General features: G+C 43.9%; 6 protein-coding genes across 8 annotated transcripts; 3 read left to right on the top strand and 3 right to left on the bottom strand.

The window, feature by feature from the left end:
* Nucleotides 1-139: 139 nt before the first annotated feature.
* Nucleotides 140-1,662, top strand: LOC108142561 (UPF0193 protein EVG1 homolog). Its single transcript, XM_017266502.2, has 3 exons — nt 140-460; nt 918-1,289; nt 1,354-1,662. The coding sequence occupies exons 1-3, from the start codon at nt 256-258 to the stop codon at nt 1,527-1,529; spliced, it is 753 nt and encodes a 250-aa protein (XP_017121991.1). The 5' UTR covers nt 140-255; the 3' UTR covers nt 1,530-1,662.
* Nucleotides 1,588-4,268, bottom strand: LOC108142560 (protein phosphatase methylesterase 1). Its single transcript, XM_017266501.2, has 6 exons — nt 4,047-4,268; nt 3,787-3,985; nt 3,617-3,726; nt 2,685-2,996; nt 2,399-2,623; nt 1,588-2,339 (listed from the first exon to the last, which is right to left on the bottom strand). Exons 1-6 carry the CDS (start codon nt 4,118-4,120, stop codon nt 2,030-2,032), a joined length of 1,230 nt encoding a protein of 409 aa, XP_017121990.1. The 5' UTR covers nt 4,121-4,268; the 3' UTR covers nt 1,588-2,029.
* Nucleotides 4,269-5,011: 743 nt separating this feature from the next.
* LOC108142809 (N-acetylgalactosamine kinase) lies at nt 5,012-8,440 on the top strand. Of its 2 annotated transcripts, none has more exons than XM_017266870.2 (6): nt 5,012-5,134; nt 5,999-6,177; nt 6,256-6,429; nt 6,928-7,661; nt 7,870-8,074; nt 8,131-8,440. In XM_017266870.2, the coding sequence occupies exons 2-6, from the start codon at nt 6,005-6,007 to the stop codon at nt 8,315-8,317; spliced, it is 1,473 nt and encodes a 490-aa protein (XP_017122359.1). In that variant the 5' UTR covers nt 5,012-5,134; nt 5,999-6,004; the 3' UTR covers nt 8,318-8,440. The 2 variants fall into 2 exon arrangements, with proteins under 2 accessions (XP_017122359.1, XP_017122360.1); XM_017266871.2 differs by lacking the exon at nt 5,012-5,134 and adding an exon at nt 5,718-5,804.
* LOC108142810 lies at nt 8,375-9,872 on the bottom strand. The gene is made up of 2 exons (XM_017266872.2): nt 9,766-9,872; nt 8,375-8,876 (listed from the first exon to the last, which is right to left on the bottom strand). Exon 2 carries the CDS (start codon nt 8,868-8,870, stop codon nt 8,490-8,492), a length of 381 nt encoding a protein of 126 aa, XP_017122361.1. The 5' UTR covers nt 8,871-8,876; nt 9,766-9,872; the 3' UTR covers nt 8,375-8,489.
* A 2,044-nt stretch (nt 9,873-11,916) lies between these two features.
* LOC108142786 lies at nt 11,917-14,801 on the top strand. 2 transcript variants are annotated; one of them, XM_041708190.1, is made up of 4 exons: nt 11,917-12,436; nt 13,550-13,839; nt 13,905-14,249; nt 14,324-14,533. In XM_041708190.1, exons 1-4 carry the CDS (start codon nt 12,160-12,162, stop codon nt 14,429-14,431), a joined length of 1,020 nt encoding a protein of 339 aa, XP_041564124.1. In that variant the 5' UTR covers nt 11,917-12,159; the 3' UTR covers nt 14,432-14,533. The 2 variants fall into 2 exon arrangements, with proteins under 2 accessions (XP_041564124.1, XP_017122321.1); XM_017266832.2 differs by having other exon boundaries at nt 13,905-14,801.
* Nucleotides 14,787-17,128, bottom strand: LOC108142785 (signal recognition particle subunit SRP68). The gene is made up of 4 exons (XM_017266831.2): nt 16,972-17,128; nt 16,514-16,863; nt 15,786-16,448; nt 14,787-15,727 (listed from the first exon to the last, which is right to left on the bottom strand). The coding sequence occupies exons 1-4, from the start codon at nt 17,069-17,071 to the stop codon at nt 15,023-15,025; spliced, it is 1,818 nt and encodes a 605-aa protein (XP_017122320.1). The 5' UTR covers nt 17,072-17,128; the 3' UTR covers nt 14,787-15,022.
* Between the last annotated feature and the right edge of the window lie 52 nt (nt 17,129-17,180).

The raw sequence follows: 17,180 nt of genomic DNA, 5'->3' as shown, positions 1-17,180 counted from the left end.
CGTAAACCAAGCGTGTACCTACCCACACATATACACACATACAATACCTACATACATATATTTATTTTCAATAAATTATTTCGAGAATTAAAAATACCCATGCTGTTTGCCTAACAACCCAGGTTGCCATGCGTCTCTACGTTGTTGTCGAGCGTAAAACAACTTCACACCGAGGTTAGCCCTTAAACACGCCACACGAAATTATCGAAGCGATACTTTAGTACTTTCCCGAACTAAAATTAAAAGAGTTTCAGAATGAGCCGACATCGCTTTAACAACGTTCAAATCAAGGCCCTGCCCGGCGGACTTATTGCCCACCAGGAACCGGAAGCGGGTGAAGGCCAGTCCAGTTCGCAGAAAATGCCGATGTGGCCCAGTGAACGGATTGTTCCTGGCGGCGCTGGAGCATTTCACTCGGCTAAGGTGCAGTATAGCAAGGAGACGGCTGATCTGATCCGATGTGAGTGTTTTGGGCAGGGGATAGGTGTATAAAGTATCGTTATTCTAAAATTATATCAAAAAGAACATTTTAATTTGAAGCGCGTTTTTCTTTTTGTTGAGAAAAATTAATTTATTTTTTTTATAAAGATTATGAATTGTAGACATTTAAAAACAACTGATCAAATATTATATTCTATAAGATCGGGTGACCTTGAGGTTTTGTCTTACGATTTTAATTTAAGCCTCAAGTCAGTTTTAAAATATTTAACTGTTGAGAAACTTTCTCGTGCATATGCCAAGACTGTGTTTTATACTGAAAATATGTAAAACGTGAAGTATTACCGTGACCCCTTAATGTAAAAAATTGTATTAAATCTCGTATAAAATTTGCATTTGAATATTTAAAAATTACTAAGATAAAATTGGGCACATTTCTGTGCTTTGAAAAAGCTTTTCAAATCTTCCCACTTCCTTAGTGCTTGTCAAGGAGTCCAAAATGTCAATGATGGTTCGCAAGCAGATCGACGAGAGCCTGCGCAATGGGGATCCTTTGCCGCTGCCCGAACCGCCGCGTCCCAACACCAAAAACGATCCGGATAAAGAGACTCTGGCCATTCTGGAGCGTGCGCGCAATGCGAAGCGAAAGAATCTGCGCCAGATCGTGGCGAGTGGAGCTTACAAGCAGAGCTACTACCGTCCGCCGACCGACAACAGGATGCACGGTGAGAAGGCCAAGTCCCAGCTTCAGTTCACCATGGCCGGCACCCATCTGCCGGATCCGGCCATCAAGCCGCGCCGTCGTCCACGTGAGGAGCAACTGGTGACGGAGGAGGACCTCATAAATGAGTGTAAGTATCAAATTCTTAGTTTGGCGTCCAAAAGAAGCCTCTATATAAATGTCTTAAACTGAAGTGCTGGACCAAATTAACGAACGTGCCGAGTGGCTAACCGAAATGGACTCCATGGGCCAGGGCAAGAAGTATCGAGTCGAGATACGCGAGCAGATTGCCGAGCGCTTGCGCCGCATCCAGGCTCTGGAATCCAAGATGAAGATGAAATCCGATGGTGGCTTCCGTTTCGTGGACTAAACGTGCTATGATGCTATCCAAGTTCTATGAGTTCCTTGCGACGAGCAAAGCAATTCAATAAATTTCAAGATTTATTCGAATTTTGTGAGATTTACTGTTAACACTCGATTAATAAATAGCTTTATTCAACTTATTTGTATTCGTATAATTTGGATTTCATTAAATTTTCTTTTAATCTGGCACATATTTAATACACACTCATTATAACAATATAAGAAGCCCAAACGCAAGCACTTTTGACTTTAGATTTTGGCAAAATGAGTATAAAGTACAATGTTAAAAATTCATAAGGTTTAATTAAAAATACCGAATAAATTACTGGATTATAAGTATATGTGTATATAGAATAAACGGCTATATATATATATATATGTATCTGGACCTACGCACTACATTTTGTATATATATATATGCACGCATCTGTTAGTTCAAAGAGTAATGTTACTCCATTCAAAAATAGACTTTTGTGACCTAAGCTTGTGCTCAAGGGGGTGGTTCGTTTAGCACGACGGCATGTGACACCGGAACTCGCTGGCAGCCTCCGCGAAGCGATTCCGGATCAAGTAGCCGCTGATCACCTCGGCCACCTCGTGTGGACGGTCCTCGTGCACGGCGTGTCCGCAGCGGGCCAACACCTGCATCTGGAAGCGGCCCTGCATCTGGCCAACGGTTAGGGTGCGGTCGAGGCCATCGATGCTGGCGAGGAGCAGTTGCTTGGGCAGGCGCAAGTTGAGGAACTTATCGCTCAGGCCCGAGAACCAGCCCACCCAGTACTTCTCCGACTTGGACAAATCAATGCGCCAGGTGTAACTAAGGATACATAAAGTAAATTGGTAGTTTGCTCTAGCAATAAGTACAGACATATATACTTTTTGGCCGCTTCGGTCATCGATTTGGTCGTGATGGGCTTCTTAAAGTCGGCCCCAGCTGCAGCGCTTTCTGGACTGCCATCGGCGGCTTCATCGCCCGGCGGTGACGATTCCTCGTCCTCCGAAATGCTGAACGGATTGGGAAACATACTGTTGTGGTGCGCCTCCTCCAGCACTTCATCGGGTAATGGCAGATCATTCGTTGCCAGTTTGTTCGTTGTACAGCTAAATGGTTTTGAAAAGATTAACGTTTTCTGAAAATAGAGCAATAGACCTGCACACTTACTTGATTATCTGCCCGGGCATGGACACTTTGGCGCTGTCCACATTGCGCACCTGGCCACTCCGGATGCACCATTCAATGGCATTCGGAATACTCTGGAAATACTTTGGACGGGAGCGCAGAAAGCTCTGCATGCTGGCCAGTGCCTCCATGGCAGTGCCCTCTACGACATCGATGACGGTTATGCCAATTAAATTGGGCACCAGAGCCATGTGGGCAAAGTGGACGGCAATGGCGCCGCCCATCGAGTGTCCAACCACAAAGAGCTGCGGCATCTCCTCGGGGTAGAGCTTCAAGATTAAGTCTCCAATGTCCCTGTGTTCGGAATATCATAAATATTAATAGACAGCTTAAAGATTATCGAATTTTATACAAGAAAAAATGTCCTAAAATCATAAACTTCAAATAATAACGTTATTTAATCATTAAATGTAATAGAAGTAAAGTTATATAATGGCATAAAATTCTAGCAAAATATGAAAAAAAAGCTATTTATCTCCTTGCTGTTATAAACAAAATAAATTATCGAAAGTACTTGTTGGGTTAGATTCTGAATTCGTATAGAGCGACCTCATTTGAGCTATTTTTATAAACTAAGATTATGCAAATTTGGTTTGCGAGTCCATGTGGTTATATGAAGTCAAAGAAAAAATAAAACCTAAGGGATACATTTAAAAACGGAAATATTTTTAAACTAAATGTAATTTTTGTAGAGCAACTAAATAAGACTATCAAAAATTCCATTTGAACAGGGCATGTAGAAAATAGCATTTTGATTCCCTGTTTTCAAACCTAAAGAACGCATTGATTTTTGTAACAGAAGGATTTTCAAATGGTTAATAATACAAGGGCTTAAGAAAGAATTCTATTTGTTAGGGTAGTTTTTTATGGCTTTTAGTTGCGATAGATTTGGTTCTGGAGTGGAATAAACTCACTTGGACAGCGTATCTGCGGAGAGATCGTCCTCGTCGTCCACCTTGCTGTCGCCGTGTCCGCGCAAATCGATGCACAGGCACTGGCAGTGGATCATGCTGGTTACCTCCGTCTTCGATTAGAATACAAAATTAATTAACACACCAAACGCAAATCATTTACAGGTACTCACGCAGAAGTGGGCCCAGGTGAGCGCCGAGTAGCCACCGCCGTGGAGCAGGAGGAGCACCGGACCCGGCTTTTCCGGCTGCTTGGTGCGGTAGATCCGGAAGGTGCGCTGCTCGTCCACCTGGACGTCGTCCTTCTCCGCAAAGAACTCGCTCCACAGGCCCGGCTTGTAGTCCCTGATGCGCGACTTCTTAAACGAGTCCCTGCAATTGGCCAAATCGGGTAGGAATGGCGAACTCTCCCCTCCCAGAATCTTCCACTTACGCTCTGCCGATGCGCCCGCTAGGAATTGTGGGTGGCAGCTTGCCCTTCAGCATCGTGCGCTGTAAACTCGACATAGATTCGATTGTCTCCGCAGTGGGGTCAACAGGTGGGGCTCCTACGATGCAGGTGCAAGTGGTTATTGGCGCTGCTGTTCCTGGCAATTATTCGTTTTCAAAAACAAATAAAATGAGCTCCAACGATGATATAGTCGCAGTGTGCCCGTGGCCGATAAAAATGAAGTGACGAGAGCCGGCAGCACCGTTTCACGAACTTTAGTTGGCAGTCCCCCTTCTGGCAACGCCCAGCCTTAACGGAATATTTTTTAAATTGCTAGTTAAATTGTTCTAGACTAATTTCCGATCGATATGGTCCACACTCGGAAACAAAAAAACATTAATCATCTATAGGATAATTTTTATTTTTATTATTATACTGTTGTAATATAATTTAAATTTGGCACATGTATATATTTATGTATAATTATTATTACTAATCTATTCGTATTTATCAAGAGTTTGTCTCCAAAATAAAGTACCTGAGCATATTAAAAGTACTCCAAGTGCAATTTGCGCCTACCTTATCATAATAGCAAATACTTACCTTAATAGCAAAATAACGGTCAAAGTAAAGGCCTTTAATCGAGGAGAAGCCTAAAACAACATTCAAGGCGATAGAAATTTTAAAACTTGTTTTAAGAATGCAAACAAAAGTTGTTTGGATGTTATGAAGATGTTTGACCTATTTAACGGTAAAGAAAGCTAGTTTTAAACAAACAAAGCTCTCAAAAAGTTGCTACTGATACACATACACATACACAGTCTGACTTCTCTAACTGGAACTTTGATGTTTTAAATAATTAAAAAAATAGACCTAAGTATAAATACGACAATGATTACTTGATAATGATGTTTCACTGTACTGTTCGTTATATTCCGGACTAAAAAACGGAAACGGCACGGGCCTGATTGTTCAGTTGCTTGATGGAACGCGACGTGCTCACATTGAAAACTAGAACTCTTCGCTGATAAGGTCTGAAAACAGCTCCAAGTTATTTTGACCTCATAAACAGAAAGATAAGACATTGTGGGGTATGTATCGGCAATAGCGCTAAGATCTTAACAAAGTGCATAATATCTTTAAAGTATCTATAAATAATAATAACGTGAAAGTAATGGACTCAACTTAATAACCAATGGTCGTATTCAGCAGAGCAACATGATCACTGATCATGGATGAAAAAATCAAAATATAAACAAATCAAATATAGAAAACAAACAAAACTAGCAAAAATCAAACAGATTAAGGTAATCAGTAACAAAAACACTTCAAGGTTTTAGACTTTTATTTGAACAGTAAAATCAAACGAATTTTTATTATTATAATTATAAAGTAATTTCATTTTATTTTGGATGTCTCGATTTGTTTTAAGTAAACACACAGATAATATTAAATAAAAACCTTAAAGGATTTCTATAATAAATATTTAAAGTATTAACCCTTGAGCTGCTTGAGGGTTAAAGTTTTCGCAAACCTGGCAACTTCCAAATAACAGCTGTCGGCTATTGACCTCTCGCTCTCGCATGCCCGTCCTTTTCATTTGCCGGCAGAATTGCACTTTTGCACTTGTTTTTCTCAATTAAGCGGTCAAATTGGCGTCAATCTAATGTTTAAGTAACTCTGACACTGCTTCCCTGATTGATTATCGGAATGTTAGTAAATAACTTTGTGTGCTAATAGCTATTTCGACATTTTGATAAGGTGAGATGGTTTGATAAGCTCATTTTTTGCACAACCACAGGTGCAACTGTTGTTGTTGTTGGGGCTATTTGTTTACGTTTACGTATGTAAATTTGTTTTTGCTCATAAATTTGGATTAACCAGTTGTTGCGACACGTTTACGGTTCGTCGACTGCGAAAAAAATGTCTGTTATTAATGTTTTACCCATCTACAGATAGACATGACCGCCAACGGGAACGGAACTGCTCAGGTTTTGGGAGCCGGCATCGAAGTCGTGGCCCAGCAAAAGCTTCAGCAGGATTCCAAGATTTACGAGCGCGTGCAGCAGCTGGGCGCGTTTTTCAAACAGCAGTTCGGAGCGGATCCAGACTTTTTCGTTCGTGTTCCAGGCAGGTAAGTTTCCCTTTCCCTTGTTGGTTGTGCAAATATGTAAGCTCCCCACTGATTATATCTATCTATATCTATTCCCAGGGTCAACATTATAGGCGAGCATGTTGATTACTGCGGCTATTCGGTGCTGCCCATGGCAGTGAGCCAGAGCATTTTCCTAGCGGTGGCCAAAAATCCAGAGGACAGCCAACTGCAGCTTAGAAATCTGGAGGAGGCCAAGTTCCCGGGCTATGATGCGGATCTGAAAACACTCAGGTGGGTGATTCATATAATGATAATTAACAGACCTTAATAACCAGAGAACGGAATTACATAGCACGTTTAATGGACATTGATATTCTCCCTGCTTTAACTTACTTCGCTTTTAAGTTTTGAAACGGTTAAAATAATAATATAATATTAGAATAATATAATATAAATAATATTTATTGTTTTTAAACACATCAGAAAATAGTCATTCCCTATAAATATTTTTTTGTATATAAAAAAATATATCATAAATAACTATATCATAAAGCTGTTATAGAAAAGATCGATTAAATAAGTCAAAAATAAATAGAAAGTTGGCAAATCTTTGTAGGTAATCAACATTTTGAGTATATTAATAAAGATATATATTATAGATTAACTTATAGCTGTCAGGGTATAAAAAAAGTTTTAAGATTGATGTTGTCTTTTAATAATAACTAAATTGATACCATTATAATTATTTTGATTGAAAATATCTTTCCTTTTCCGTATTGTCTATTTCAGAATTGAGTTGCCAAAAACTGGAGGACCAGCCTGGTACAACTATTTCCTGTGCGGCATCAAGGGCATACAGGAGAGCCTGGGCAGTCAGTGGAAGCCTGTGGGAATGCGCATTGCTGTGGACGGCAATGTGCCGCTGGCTGCAGGACTGTCCAGTTCCAGTGCGATGGTCAGCTCCGCTGTCCTGGCCACTGCGCACGTCCAGGGAAAGCAGCTGGATCGCAGGGAGCTGGCTTCCATTTCGGCCAAGTGTGAGCAGTATATTGGCACCCACAGTGGGGGTATGGATCAGGCTATCGCTTACTTGGGCCGAGTAGGCTGTGCCCACCACATAGAGTTCCATCCCAAGCTCAAGGGCACTCCGGTGACATTGCCAGCGGGCAAGTGCTTCGTGGTGGCCAACAGTCTGGCGCAAAAGAATAAGGCCGCTTCGTCGGATTACAACGAAAGGGTGGTGGAGTGTCGACTGGCCACGCGATGGCTGGCCAAGCGAAAGGGTCTGATCAACTGGCAGGACATTGTGCGCTTCATTGACTTGGAGGAGGCTTGCCAAATGGATAACGAGACATTCGAGAAGTTGATTAAGGACACCCTGACCAAGTGGACCTACACGCGAGCGGATATCTGCGAGGAGCTGGGAGTCACCGAGCAGGAACTGGAGACCAAGTTCCTCTCCGCCAACACGCGCCACATGGAGCAGTTCAAGCTGCGTCAGCGTGCTTTGCATGTCATCCAGGGTGAGTTGATCAGGGTTTTTTTTTGATTATATCGGAAACATTTCTCAAAGGTTTAAGTTCCTCATTTTGCACATGCTTTAAATTAATTGATCGCAATTTGAATAATTACTCTTAATTAACATTATTCTGTTATTGATTAAAATTCTTTAAATTATTTATCAATCGTAACGTGAGTTCACAAGTTATTGACTTTATCATTATTTTACAGAATCCGGTCGTGTTGCCAAATTCCGGAAGATTTGTGAGCAACTGGCCTTGGGACCCAGCAAGGCAGGTGCCAAGCAGCTGGGTGAACTAATGCGGCAGTCTCACGAAAGTCTACGAGAGCTCTATGAATGCTCCCACCCAGATGTGGAGCGACTGATTGCCATTTCCAACGAGCAGAATGTCAGTGCTCGCGTTACGGGAGCCGGGTAAGAAGCTAGAAATCATTATAGCTCTCTAGACTAACTAAAATGTTGTTTTCAAGGTGGGGTGGTTGCATAGTGGCCATGTGCGATTCCGTTGAAGCGGCTGACGAGTATATAAATGCTTTGAAGCGGGACTATTACGCCCATTTGCCAGCGCATCTCCTGGAGCGCCATCAGCCCAACAACTTCTGCGAAGTGGTCTTTGCCACACTTCCGGGAAACGGAGCCGAGTTATATATACAGTGAAGTTTTTCCAGCTTATAATCCCAATTGTATACCAAAAGCCCTTGTCAGTCACTTTAATTCAGTGGTCATTTATAGAGGAAACATTTAATGTGTATGTACAATATATTAACAATTTAAAAGCTAGAATACAACAAGGCACATGGGAAACGGAACTCATCTGGGCACGAGATTTCTATCTGCGACTCAGGTAGCCGGCGTTCTTGAACAGCTTGTAGACCTGTTCCCGCGGAATTTTCTCAGCCTCGCGATGCACCACAGCCATTTCCTTTTTCGTTAGCAGCGATTCCTTGGCCAGGTTGGCGGCAATCACAGGATCATTGTAGAATCGCGCACTCTTCGACAGTTCGGCCGGCAACTCGGACTCCCAGTGGGCATTCCTCACCACCGAGGGATGGGCATCGGCTGTGGCATATCCCTGGTATTGGTTGGCTGGCTCGTAAGCGTGCGCAACCGGCAGACCCAAACCCTGGTGGTAGAAGAACTGGGCCCGAACCGAGCTCACGGCCAGAAGCAGGCATCCAGCGAGCAGCGCTACTTGGCAGGCGGTCAACATGATTGGCTACAGGAGGGGTGAAAAGGAGCAGGAGCTGGCATTATTGTCCAACGTTCTAATAAAGCGATACGGACAGATTTATTGCCGACGGTCAGTGGCAGTTTTTAATCTACAAGTCGGCTGTCAGTTTCGTGCGTCATAAATTATGTACGGGAAAATCAATTATCGCATATGGCCAATGGAGTGGGCAGCGCGGAGATCTTGGCTCGGACTCTTGCAGTGGCTAATCCGTGAACTTTTTGCAACTGGAACTGGCTTTTTTTATTGATAAGAATTGGACTGGCTGTGAGCTAAATGGCGAGCTTTAATTGTCAAGCGTAGAGTGCTCCAATTTGGTCTGAACAAAGCAATGAAATACAGATACAGTGGTCTTTATGGGATTAGATTTTGACAATATTTGTTATATTCACATAGGCTTTGGAACTACTAGTGATGATGCGACAAGATATGTCCTTTTTTCATATTTATTTCATTGGTTACTTTTTTAATGACGATTATTAATCCTTGAACAATGTTTGATTGATTAAGTTGACATGGTTACGAACCTTTTAAGTCAATTACTTTTCGTTTTTTTTAAGAATTAAGAATGGATAATTTTTATTATTGTCATTCGACAGGAAATCAGAGCTGCGTAGTTTAAAAAAATTAACTTTTACTTTTACAAGTGAACCTTGAAAAGATGACATTGGCTGAAAGCCATACATTTTTCTAATTTAATTAAGATCACAGCCACTGTACATGCATGTTCACTGTGACTATGCGCCATTAAATGCATTTACATATTCCAAGTCCAATTTGATACTTTGATACAGCCAAAGTCAAGGTTACGATCCCACACAACCGAATCGGATTTCGGTGCTCCAAAGCACCCACTCGCACAACACACGACACTCACTTTGATGCTGACTTTTTTTTTAGAAGCTAATCCTCGGAGAGAAGCACTTCAACCGAAACTGGAACACCTGGGCCTGGGCGAAGTTGAGACTGTAAACTGATCATAGAATATCGAGGCGACGAACTTTTATTCGCTTGCCGTTGAATGCCACAAAAACGAGTTGAACTCAAGTTTGTGAGTCAACCGATTCCGAATCACGCTCAAAGTCGCTTCTGAGCGCCGAGAATGAGTCAAGTTTTTCAGCTGGCTGCTTTACATTTTATTAAATTAATTATGGTCGGAGCGGAGCGGAGTGGAGTGGAGCGAACTGCAATCTGGTAGAGACTGACCTAGGCCTAGGCGCTTAGATCGGCAATTAAAAACAATGATATCTGTCGCCGTTTCTCATGCTCCATAAAAGTGCCCCCCAAAAAAGGTCGGATTGCCTGCCGGCAACGTTACGCATGGGAAAAGGCGCAAAGATATGTGCACCAAATGTACTTGGAAAAATCGATTTTATAATAATACGTTGAAATTATATAAAAATTGTATTTCTTTTTATCAATAAGTGCAATTGAAGTAAACCAAGTCTTGATTCATTTCTTTCTATTTTAAACCTTTATATGTTGGATTTAAGATATGGAAATTCAATTGCATTATTAACATGTGAAAATGTTTAAATTCCGAATATATTGGTGAAGAAAAAAACAAAATAATGTGTGGTTTTTGTAATTTTGTCTAATATCATAAATCAAAACTATAACCACAGATGATACAATCATAAAACTGCCAAATTATTATTTACCATATTTCGTAGTGCTCGATTTTGTGCAGTGTATAAGTAGTAAAGCGATTACAATGATTGACAAGTTTGCTTAGAATCCATGTCCGACTCAATCCAAGCTCTGTGCGCGATTTTGAAAGTGCCGATTGACCCTGAATTTAATGCTGAGCCAGTAGAGTCTGAAATTTGAGCCGAGCTCGTTGGCTGCACATGTTTGACCCTAATTTGCCACAGGTGTCGGGGTGTACGAATGCTGGGGTATATCTGGGGTTATTCAACCGATCGAATAAGGCGGAAGCATTAGCCCGGAGTTGCCCGCACTGGGCAATTGGCATAATCAACCGCCGGATGGCAGCCTTGAACTTTCCGAATCTCAGGTGCGTATCTTGGCCTGCGCGATTGGTATTTACATTGTTCGGGCTTCGATTTCGATTTCGACTTCGACTTCTCGTTGTCTCTGGGAGTGGTCTCTTATTTATTGGCCGTGGCAGATTTGATATTTAATTAATGACCATTTAGCAGCTTTGTAGATGCATATTAAATAAACAAATTGCCTGGCCCCTGCATTGTTGGCTGCGGCCGACGTTAATGAGCTTGGTCTTTGAACTTTATTAGGCTTTGTCTGCGGCTACGTGACCGAAAATTCAGAGGAACTCAGTCACTGTAGGTCGGATGCTTCAAGAAGAAAATGTTTATGGTGAATTATGATAAACAATTTTCTTAAATTTTCAAATCTATTGAAACTATTTGTGTGCTATTGCTATATAATACTAATTTCTTTTATATTTAAGGCAAACCAATTTAAACAGCTTTTCCTTTGATTTTACAGATGAATACTAATTGCCACAACAACTTTAAAAATTAAAAAAATAGTTCGATTTGCATGAAAACCAATAATAAGAGGGATTTGAAAAGCAGCATCTGGTGGATTATGTTATACAAATGACACTGTATATTTTTCCTACAAATTTGAACCCCTTTTATAATGTGTTTTACTTTGATTTTTATGCGCATTGCCTCGACCCACACGCAGTGCCCGCCAAGGACAGGCAATGCAATTTCAAGTGCACGAATTGGTTGGCCAATGCAAACGACTATCGGCCGACGCGGCGTATGAGCAACATCCGCTTTGGCGGAGCGTCGCATTAAGTATACGCACCCGTCGAGTGAAAGTGCTGTGAGGTGACGGTGACCCTGAACCAGAGAGTTAAGCTTGCCACCTCCTACCGGCTTTCAAAATGCAATTTCAAATTTAGAACTGAGCGCAGTGCGAGAGAACTGAGAGAGAGAGTCGATTCTCCGTGGGTTCTCTATTCGATTCTCACTACCATTTGTACTCTCTAGTGAGTTTTCGTTGCACTTGGTCTGCCAGTCGTCGTTTGGCAGTTTGGCGGGCGGTTTGTTTGTCGCTTTCGGCACACTTTTCGCAAAGGTTTGCTTTTAACCAGTTCTTAACCAGCGGAAATTGTATAATAATTTTGGAAAAAAAACTGACCTGGACTCGATTCGGATTTGTGTCAGTGGTTGAATGAAAATGCCACAGCTGCAGAAACTGACGACTATCAAACGATTTGGCAGCAGCCCTCCGTCTAGAACCATTCCCCATCGGGCAGCCAAGTGAAGTGGAGACAATGGCTTTGGCAGCGGCCCCAACAGCAGGACCTTCGCATGGCGTGATGACCATGGCCGTGAATTCGACCGGTGGTTCAGAATTCCGTCAGTACGAGGAGAATGCCGAGCACCTGCGCCAGCTGTTCAGCCAGAGCAAGCTGGTGTCCTTTAGCATTGCCCACATCGCGTGCACCGCGGGCAGCAGCAGCGGCGACAACTACATGTCCGTAGTGAAGCGGGTAACCATCAGTCAGGCGCCTGCTGAGAAGGACCAGGAACTGGCGACCAGTGAAATTGGTAAGCATTGTTCGTGCAGCCCAAATCCCAGGCGCCATTAAACCCATCTCATTGATTTTCTCTTCAATACCCTATAATTGAAATTCTCAAAAGTCGAACGTATTTACGTCTTGTTTAGTTTGCAGTTCTAAGTTATATATTATTATATTATATTATTGATCAGAGTAGTTTTTAAAAGGATTGATAGCTCACAAAATAACAATATTTATAATTTTCAGTTTAATTATTTTATTTTATATATATATATCTATATTATTTTACTAAATAAAATTAAATTGAAAAAAAAAACTCTAAAGAAAAGTTGTATGTAAATGAACAATTCGATTTCCGAGGTTTCAACTAAATGTTAATTAACAAAATGAAAAGTGTTATTTTTTGGAGGCGGATTGATCGGTTCTGTAGTTTTTAAATGCTAGATAACGCGGATACTTTGTCAATCCCGTCAAAATGTTCTTTAAATTGTATGTGTAAAATTAAAAAAATAAGATTATTTATTTAAAAAATGAAAATTATTATTCAATTACTTTGCTTTACTTACTTTACTTTTATTTTAATACAAAAATTAGGGTATTGGTGGAGCTGGAACTTTTGTCTGCACCAATAGGCGGCGACGTCGAGTGGGTTGACCTTGTTGCACGCATTCTAAATGCATTGCACCCATACACCTAGGCGTATACGTAATATAGATTTTCTAAAGGTCAGCACGCACACTCACAAACAAAAGAGAGAGAGAGAACCGCTCTCACGCACGCAAGGCCACCGCCAATTCATTCATAAATATAAATCTCAGACCGCGACGTAAACAAAAGTCAGCTGTTCCACTATGCCGCTCTCACAGTTAGTTTTCTCTGCCTCCGCCCATCATTTACACAGAAAGAAAAATGTATGGGATTTGATGATGATGATTTAATACATTTTCGATTACTAAATATGGCTTTACCAAATTGTATAAAATTTTATTGTCCAAAAGATCTATATGTTGTGATAAAAAATATGATGATTTAAAGGTAGACAATTTCGACATGCAGCATCTTTCGATCCTTCATTATGTACCGATTAAAATCATATAAAAGATAATTAAGACCTGCACTTTTTGATTTTTTTTCTGTGTAGTTACAGTCATTATCAAGCGGCAAATTGCGAGTCTGTCGCGCCGGCAACTCTACCGGTGCGAGGAGGCCTTCAGCAACGAGATCAACGCCTACCGACATTTGGCGCCTCTGTTGGCCTCCCACAGCCGCCAGCAACTGTTTCCGGTGTGCTACATCGCGGAGACCCAGGATCGCAGGGATGCGGACGGCGGAGAGCCGATCATCGTGCTGCAGGACCTCAAGGCATTGGGTTATCGCATGAGGGATCGTCTGGCGGGCTTGGAACTGCGTGACTGCCTCCTGGTTATGAAGGTATGTGGAAAAGGTTCCATATGTTCCCGATCACATCAATAACCAAAATCTCTTCTTCCTCTCAGAAACTGGCTCAACTGCATGCAGCTTCTCTGGCCGCCCAGGAACTGGAGTCCTCTTGTTTTGCCTCCCAGGCCCAGCAGCTGCAGGAGATTGTGTACTGCGATGAGGCGGCAGAATTCTATGCCACCATACTGGACACCTCTGTGCAGCAGGCCATGGAGAGTCTAGATGGCGCCAATGCAGACGAAAGTCTGACAGAACCCATTCGGTTGCTCGAGGAACTACGTTGCAATTTGTTTGGAAAACTAAAGCAGGAGATTAATGCCACGGCAGAGGCTCCGCATAGTGTGATCTGCCATGGCGACCTGTGGGTGAACAACATTATGTTCCGCCCCGATCCGGAGGAGGTGATCTTCTTCGACCTGCAGGCCATGCGCCGTTCCTCGCCCGTTTTTGATATCCTTCACTTTATTTACACCAGCACGAGAAGGCCGCTGAGGGATGTGCACACGGACACCCTGCTGGCCGCCTACTCCGAGGCACTGGGTCAGGAACTAAGGCACCAGCTGGAGGACACGCCCGCTGCTGAGCGATTAGATGAGCTATGCGAAGCATTTTCGCTGCAACGCCTCAGTGCGGATTATGTGCGTCAAGTGCACTACGGCCTGGCCATCGGCATGTGGATCCTGCCGGCTGTCACCTTTGATCCGAACAACCTGCCCAATCTGGACGTGATGAGTGAGCAGAATCTCACGGGCAAGGAGATCAAGTGCACCCAAACACTCACTTCCGAGTACCATCTGCGCATCCGGGAGCTGGTGATGGAGTTCTACGAGCTCGGCTATCTCCAAATGGAAAAGCAAAACTTGTAAGAGTATTCATGTAGTCATGTAGAGATAGAATTAACTTATAAACTCTAACGTTCGCAATAAATAGATGATAGATTTGCCCTTGAGGAACTATAGCTCTCTCTCTTGAAGGTTCCTTTATTACCGAATAATTGTTCATTTTTGTAACTTACAAAAGTTCTGTAGAAAAAACAAATCTGGCGGGGGGTAAAAGCCAAAAAAACAAAGAACTTATAAAGAACAACAGCATGGACTTGGATCTGAAGGCTTTATAAGTGTAACATGGATGCGTGGAATTCCAGAAGAGTGTTTCGTGGTGGTTAGTTTCAATCTCACTTGTTGCCGCCGCCGCCCCATCCAAGGAATCCCTTGACGAAGCCGGTGATCGAGGGTCCCTTCTTGCCAGGCGACTCCAGTTTGTCCTCGAGCGAAGGCAGCTCAACATAGTTCATGGCCAAGTCGAAGAAGAGCGGCTTGCAGGGTATGGGCTCCATGTCGGGGGTTAGCTTGAACACGTTGGGGGTCTTGGTGTGCAGCGACTGGTCCTCCTTGTAGAGCGACAGTCGTTCGTACAGAGGTTTCGTCGTCTTTTGGGACTTGGTGGTGGTTCCAGCCTCCTCGCTGTTATCGTCCTCCAGCACACTGTATGCATGGGCTGAGAACTTGCATCCCTCGATGGCGGACACAACCTTCTTGAGTTCTTCCTGCAGCTGGAACTCCGGACTGGCTTTGCCCTTCAGCGCCTCGGTGGCGTACTTGGAGGCGCGTTCGTACAGCGCCACTGCCTCCTTCCACTTCTTCATATCGATCAGTGTGAGCGCTATGTAATAGCAGCGGAAGGCCTTGAAGGTAATGGCCAGGTTCTCCACCTCGCTCTGATACTTGGCATCATCCTCCAAGCCGGTGATCTGCTGCATTTCCGTAACGTTCTGCAGGATGATCTCGTAGAGGCGGGCCAGATCTTGGGATCGCACTCGCTTGCCGTCGCCCACATTCTGCTGACCTTGCTGGTTCGGATCGTCGAAGTTGAGCTTGGCCTGGCAAGAACAAATATTATGAGTAAGTAGAGTAAATTGATATTTATTTTTGGCTTACCTGCTCCACTAGGCATAGATTACGCTGCAGCGTGCGGCTGTGACGGATGTAACTCAAATAGGCCAGAAGATATTGGACGCCGGATACGGTCTGTCCGGTGGTTAGTGAACGAAGCTTGGGATCCTGTTTGATCTCGTCCCTTACTGCCTGGATGGCGTCCTTGCAGTCCATCAAAATGCGCTCAATCAACTCTATCTTGGCGTCCTGCTTGGTGGCCTTGGCCAGCGACTTGTCCAGCTCTTGGGCACTGAGCAGGAACAGACGGACCTTCTCCGGACGGACAGTGACCTTGCGGCCGCGCCAGTCGATCGTCTGCAGGCCCTCGCTGCTCTCCGTCTTCGTCTGGCTCACAAGGACATCCAGATTCTCAAGCACTCCCTGGGCGCGAAGCTCCAGGATCTCGTCGATCTTGCCGCCGCTGGCACCACCGCTGATGTTGTAGGCGCAGTAGCGTAGATTGGGCGTGAACTCGTTGACTTTGGCCCGATACAGCTCCTGTTCGTCATCGGGCAGTGCCTTGGCCAGATTTTCGTACACCACCTGGGCGCGCTTTAGATGCTCACCAGCGGACTTCCACAGCTGCAGCTCAAAGTGCAGGGTTCCGTGCATCCAGGCCACATAGGCCTCGCACTCCAACTTGGTCCGGGCATCGAAAGCCTCCGTCTAAATAAAATACATGAATTAAACTTGATACAAAATACCCTTTTTTTTGTTGATATACAGCTTACATTGCACAACTCCTGCAGCTGCAGAGCGTAAAAGCAGGCCCTGCGCAGCTTGTTGACCAGGTGGAAGCGCTTTCGCGGCTCCGTATTGGACTCCTGCTTGAGCTGCATGGCATATGCCCAGGCCCGCTCGGCGCTGATCAGTGGGATGTGGATGAAGCGTTCGTCCGCCTTCTTACCGGTCAACTGGCCAATGGTCACGTCGCGTCGCTTAAAGTGCCGTTTGTCCCCCTGCGGGTACTTCAGTGCCTTCCTCAATCGGCGGATGCGGCGGGTGCAGTAGCCCCGGTAACGCTGGAAATCGCCGTGGCGCAGGCCGTGCTGCTGCTGGGCATCCTTAATCATGTGAAGAACTGCAGCGAGAGTGAAAGTTCAGAGCATTAGCATACAGACTTTTAGGTTAAAGGGAGCGGGGCGTCTGGTCCACCTGGCGACCGGGTGGGGCCTCGCTGGCCACTTACTCTCCACTGTGAAGATCTTGGCTGGCTCTGGCGCCGCCGGAGCACTCTCCGTCTTCTCCACAACGTCCCCAGTATTCGGATTATCCTCTTGGACGACCATTTTCTAAGCAGTCGACACAAATCAACGACGTGTAAAAATTAGGGATGTCAAACCAATTGGGATTGTCAAAAACACTGCGAGCTATCGATAGTCGCGTGTTCTTGTACGA

Source organism: Drosophila elegans, unplaced genomic scaffold (genome assembly GCF_018152505.1).
Source record: "Drosophila elegans isolate 14027-0461.03 unplaced genomic scaffold, ASM1815250v1 contig_208, whole genome shotgun sequence".
NCBI classification, from domain to species: Eukaryota; Metazoa; Arthropoda; class Insecta; order Diptera; family Drosophilidae; genus Drosophila; species Drosophila elegans.
This window is presented reverse-complemented; position numbering and strand designations above follow the sequence as displayed.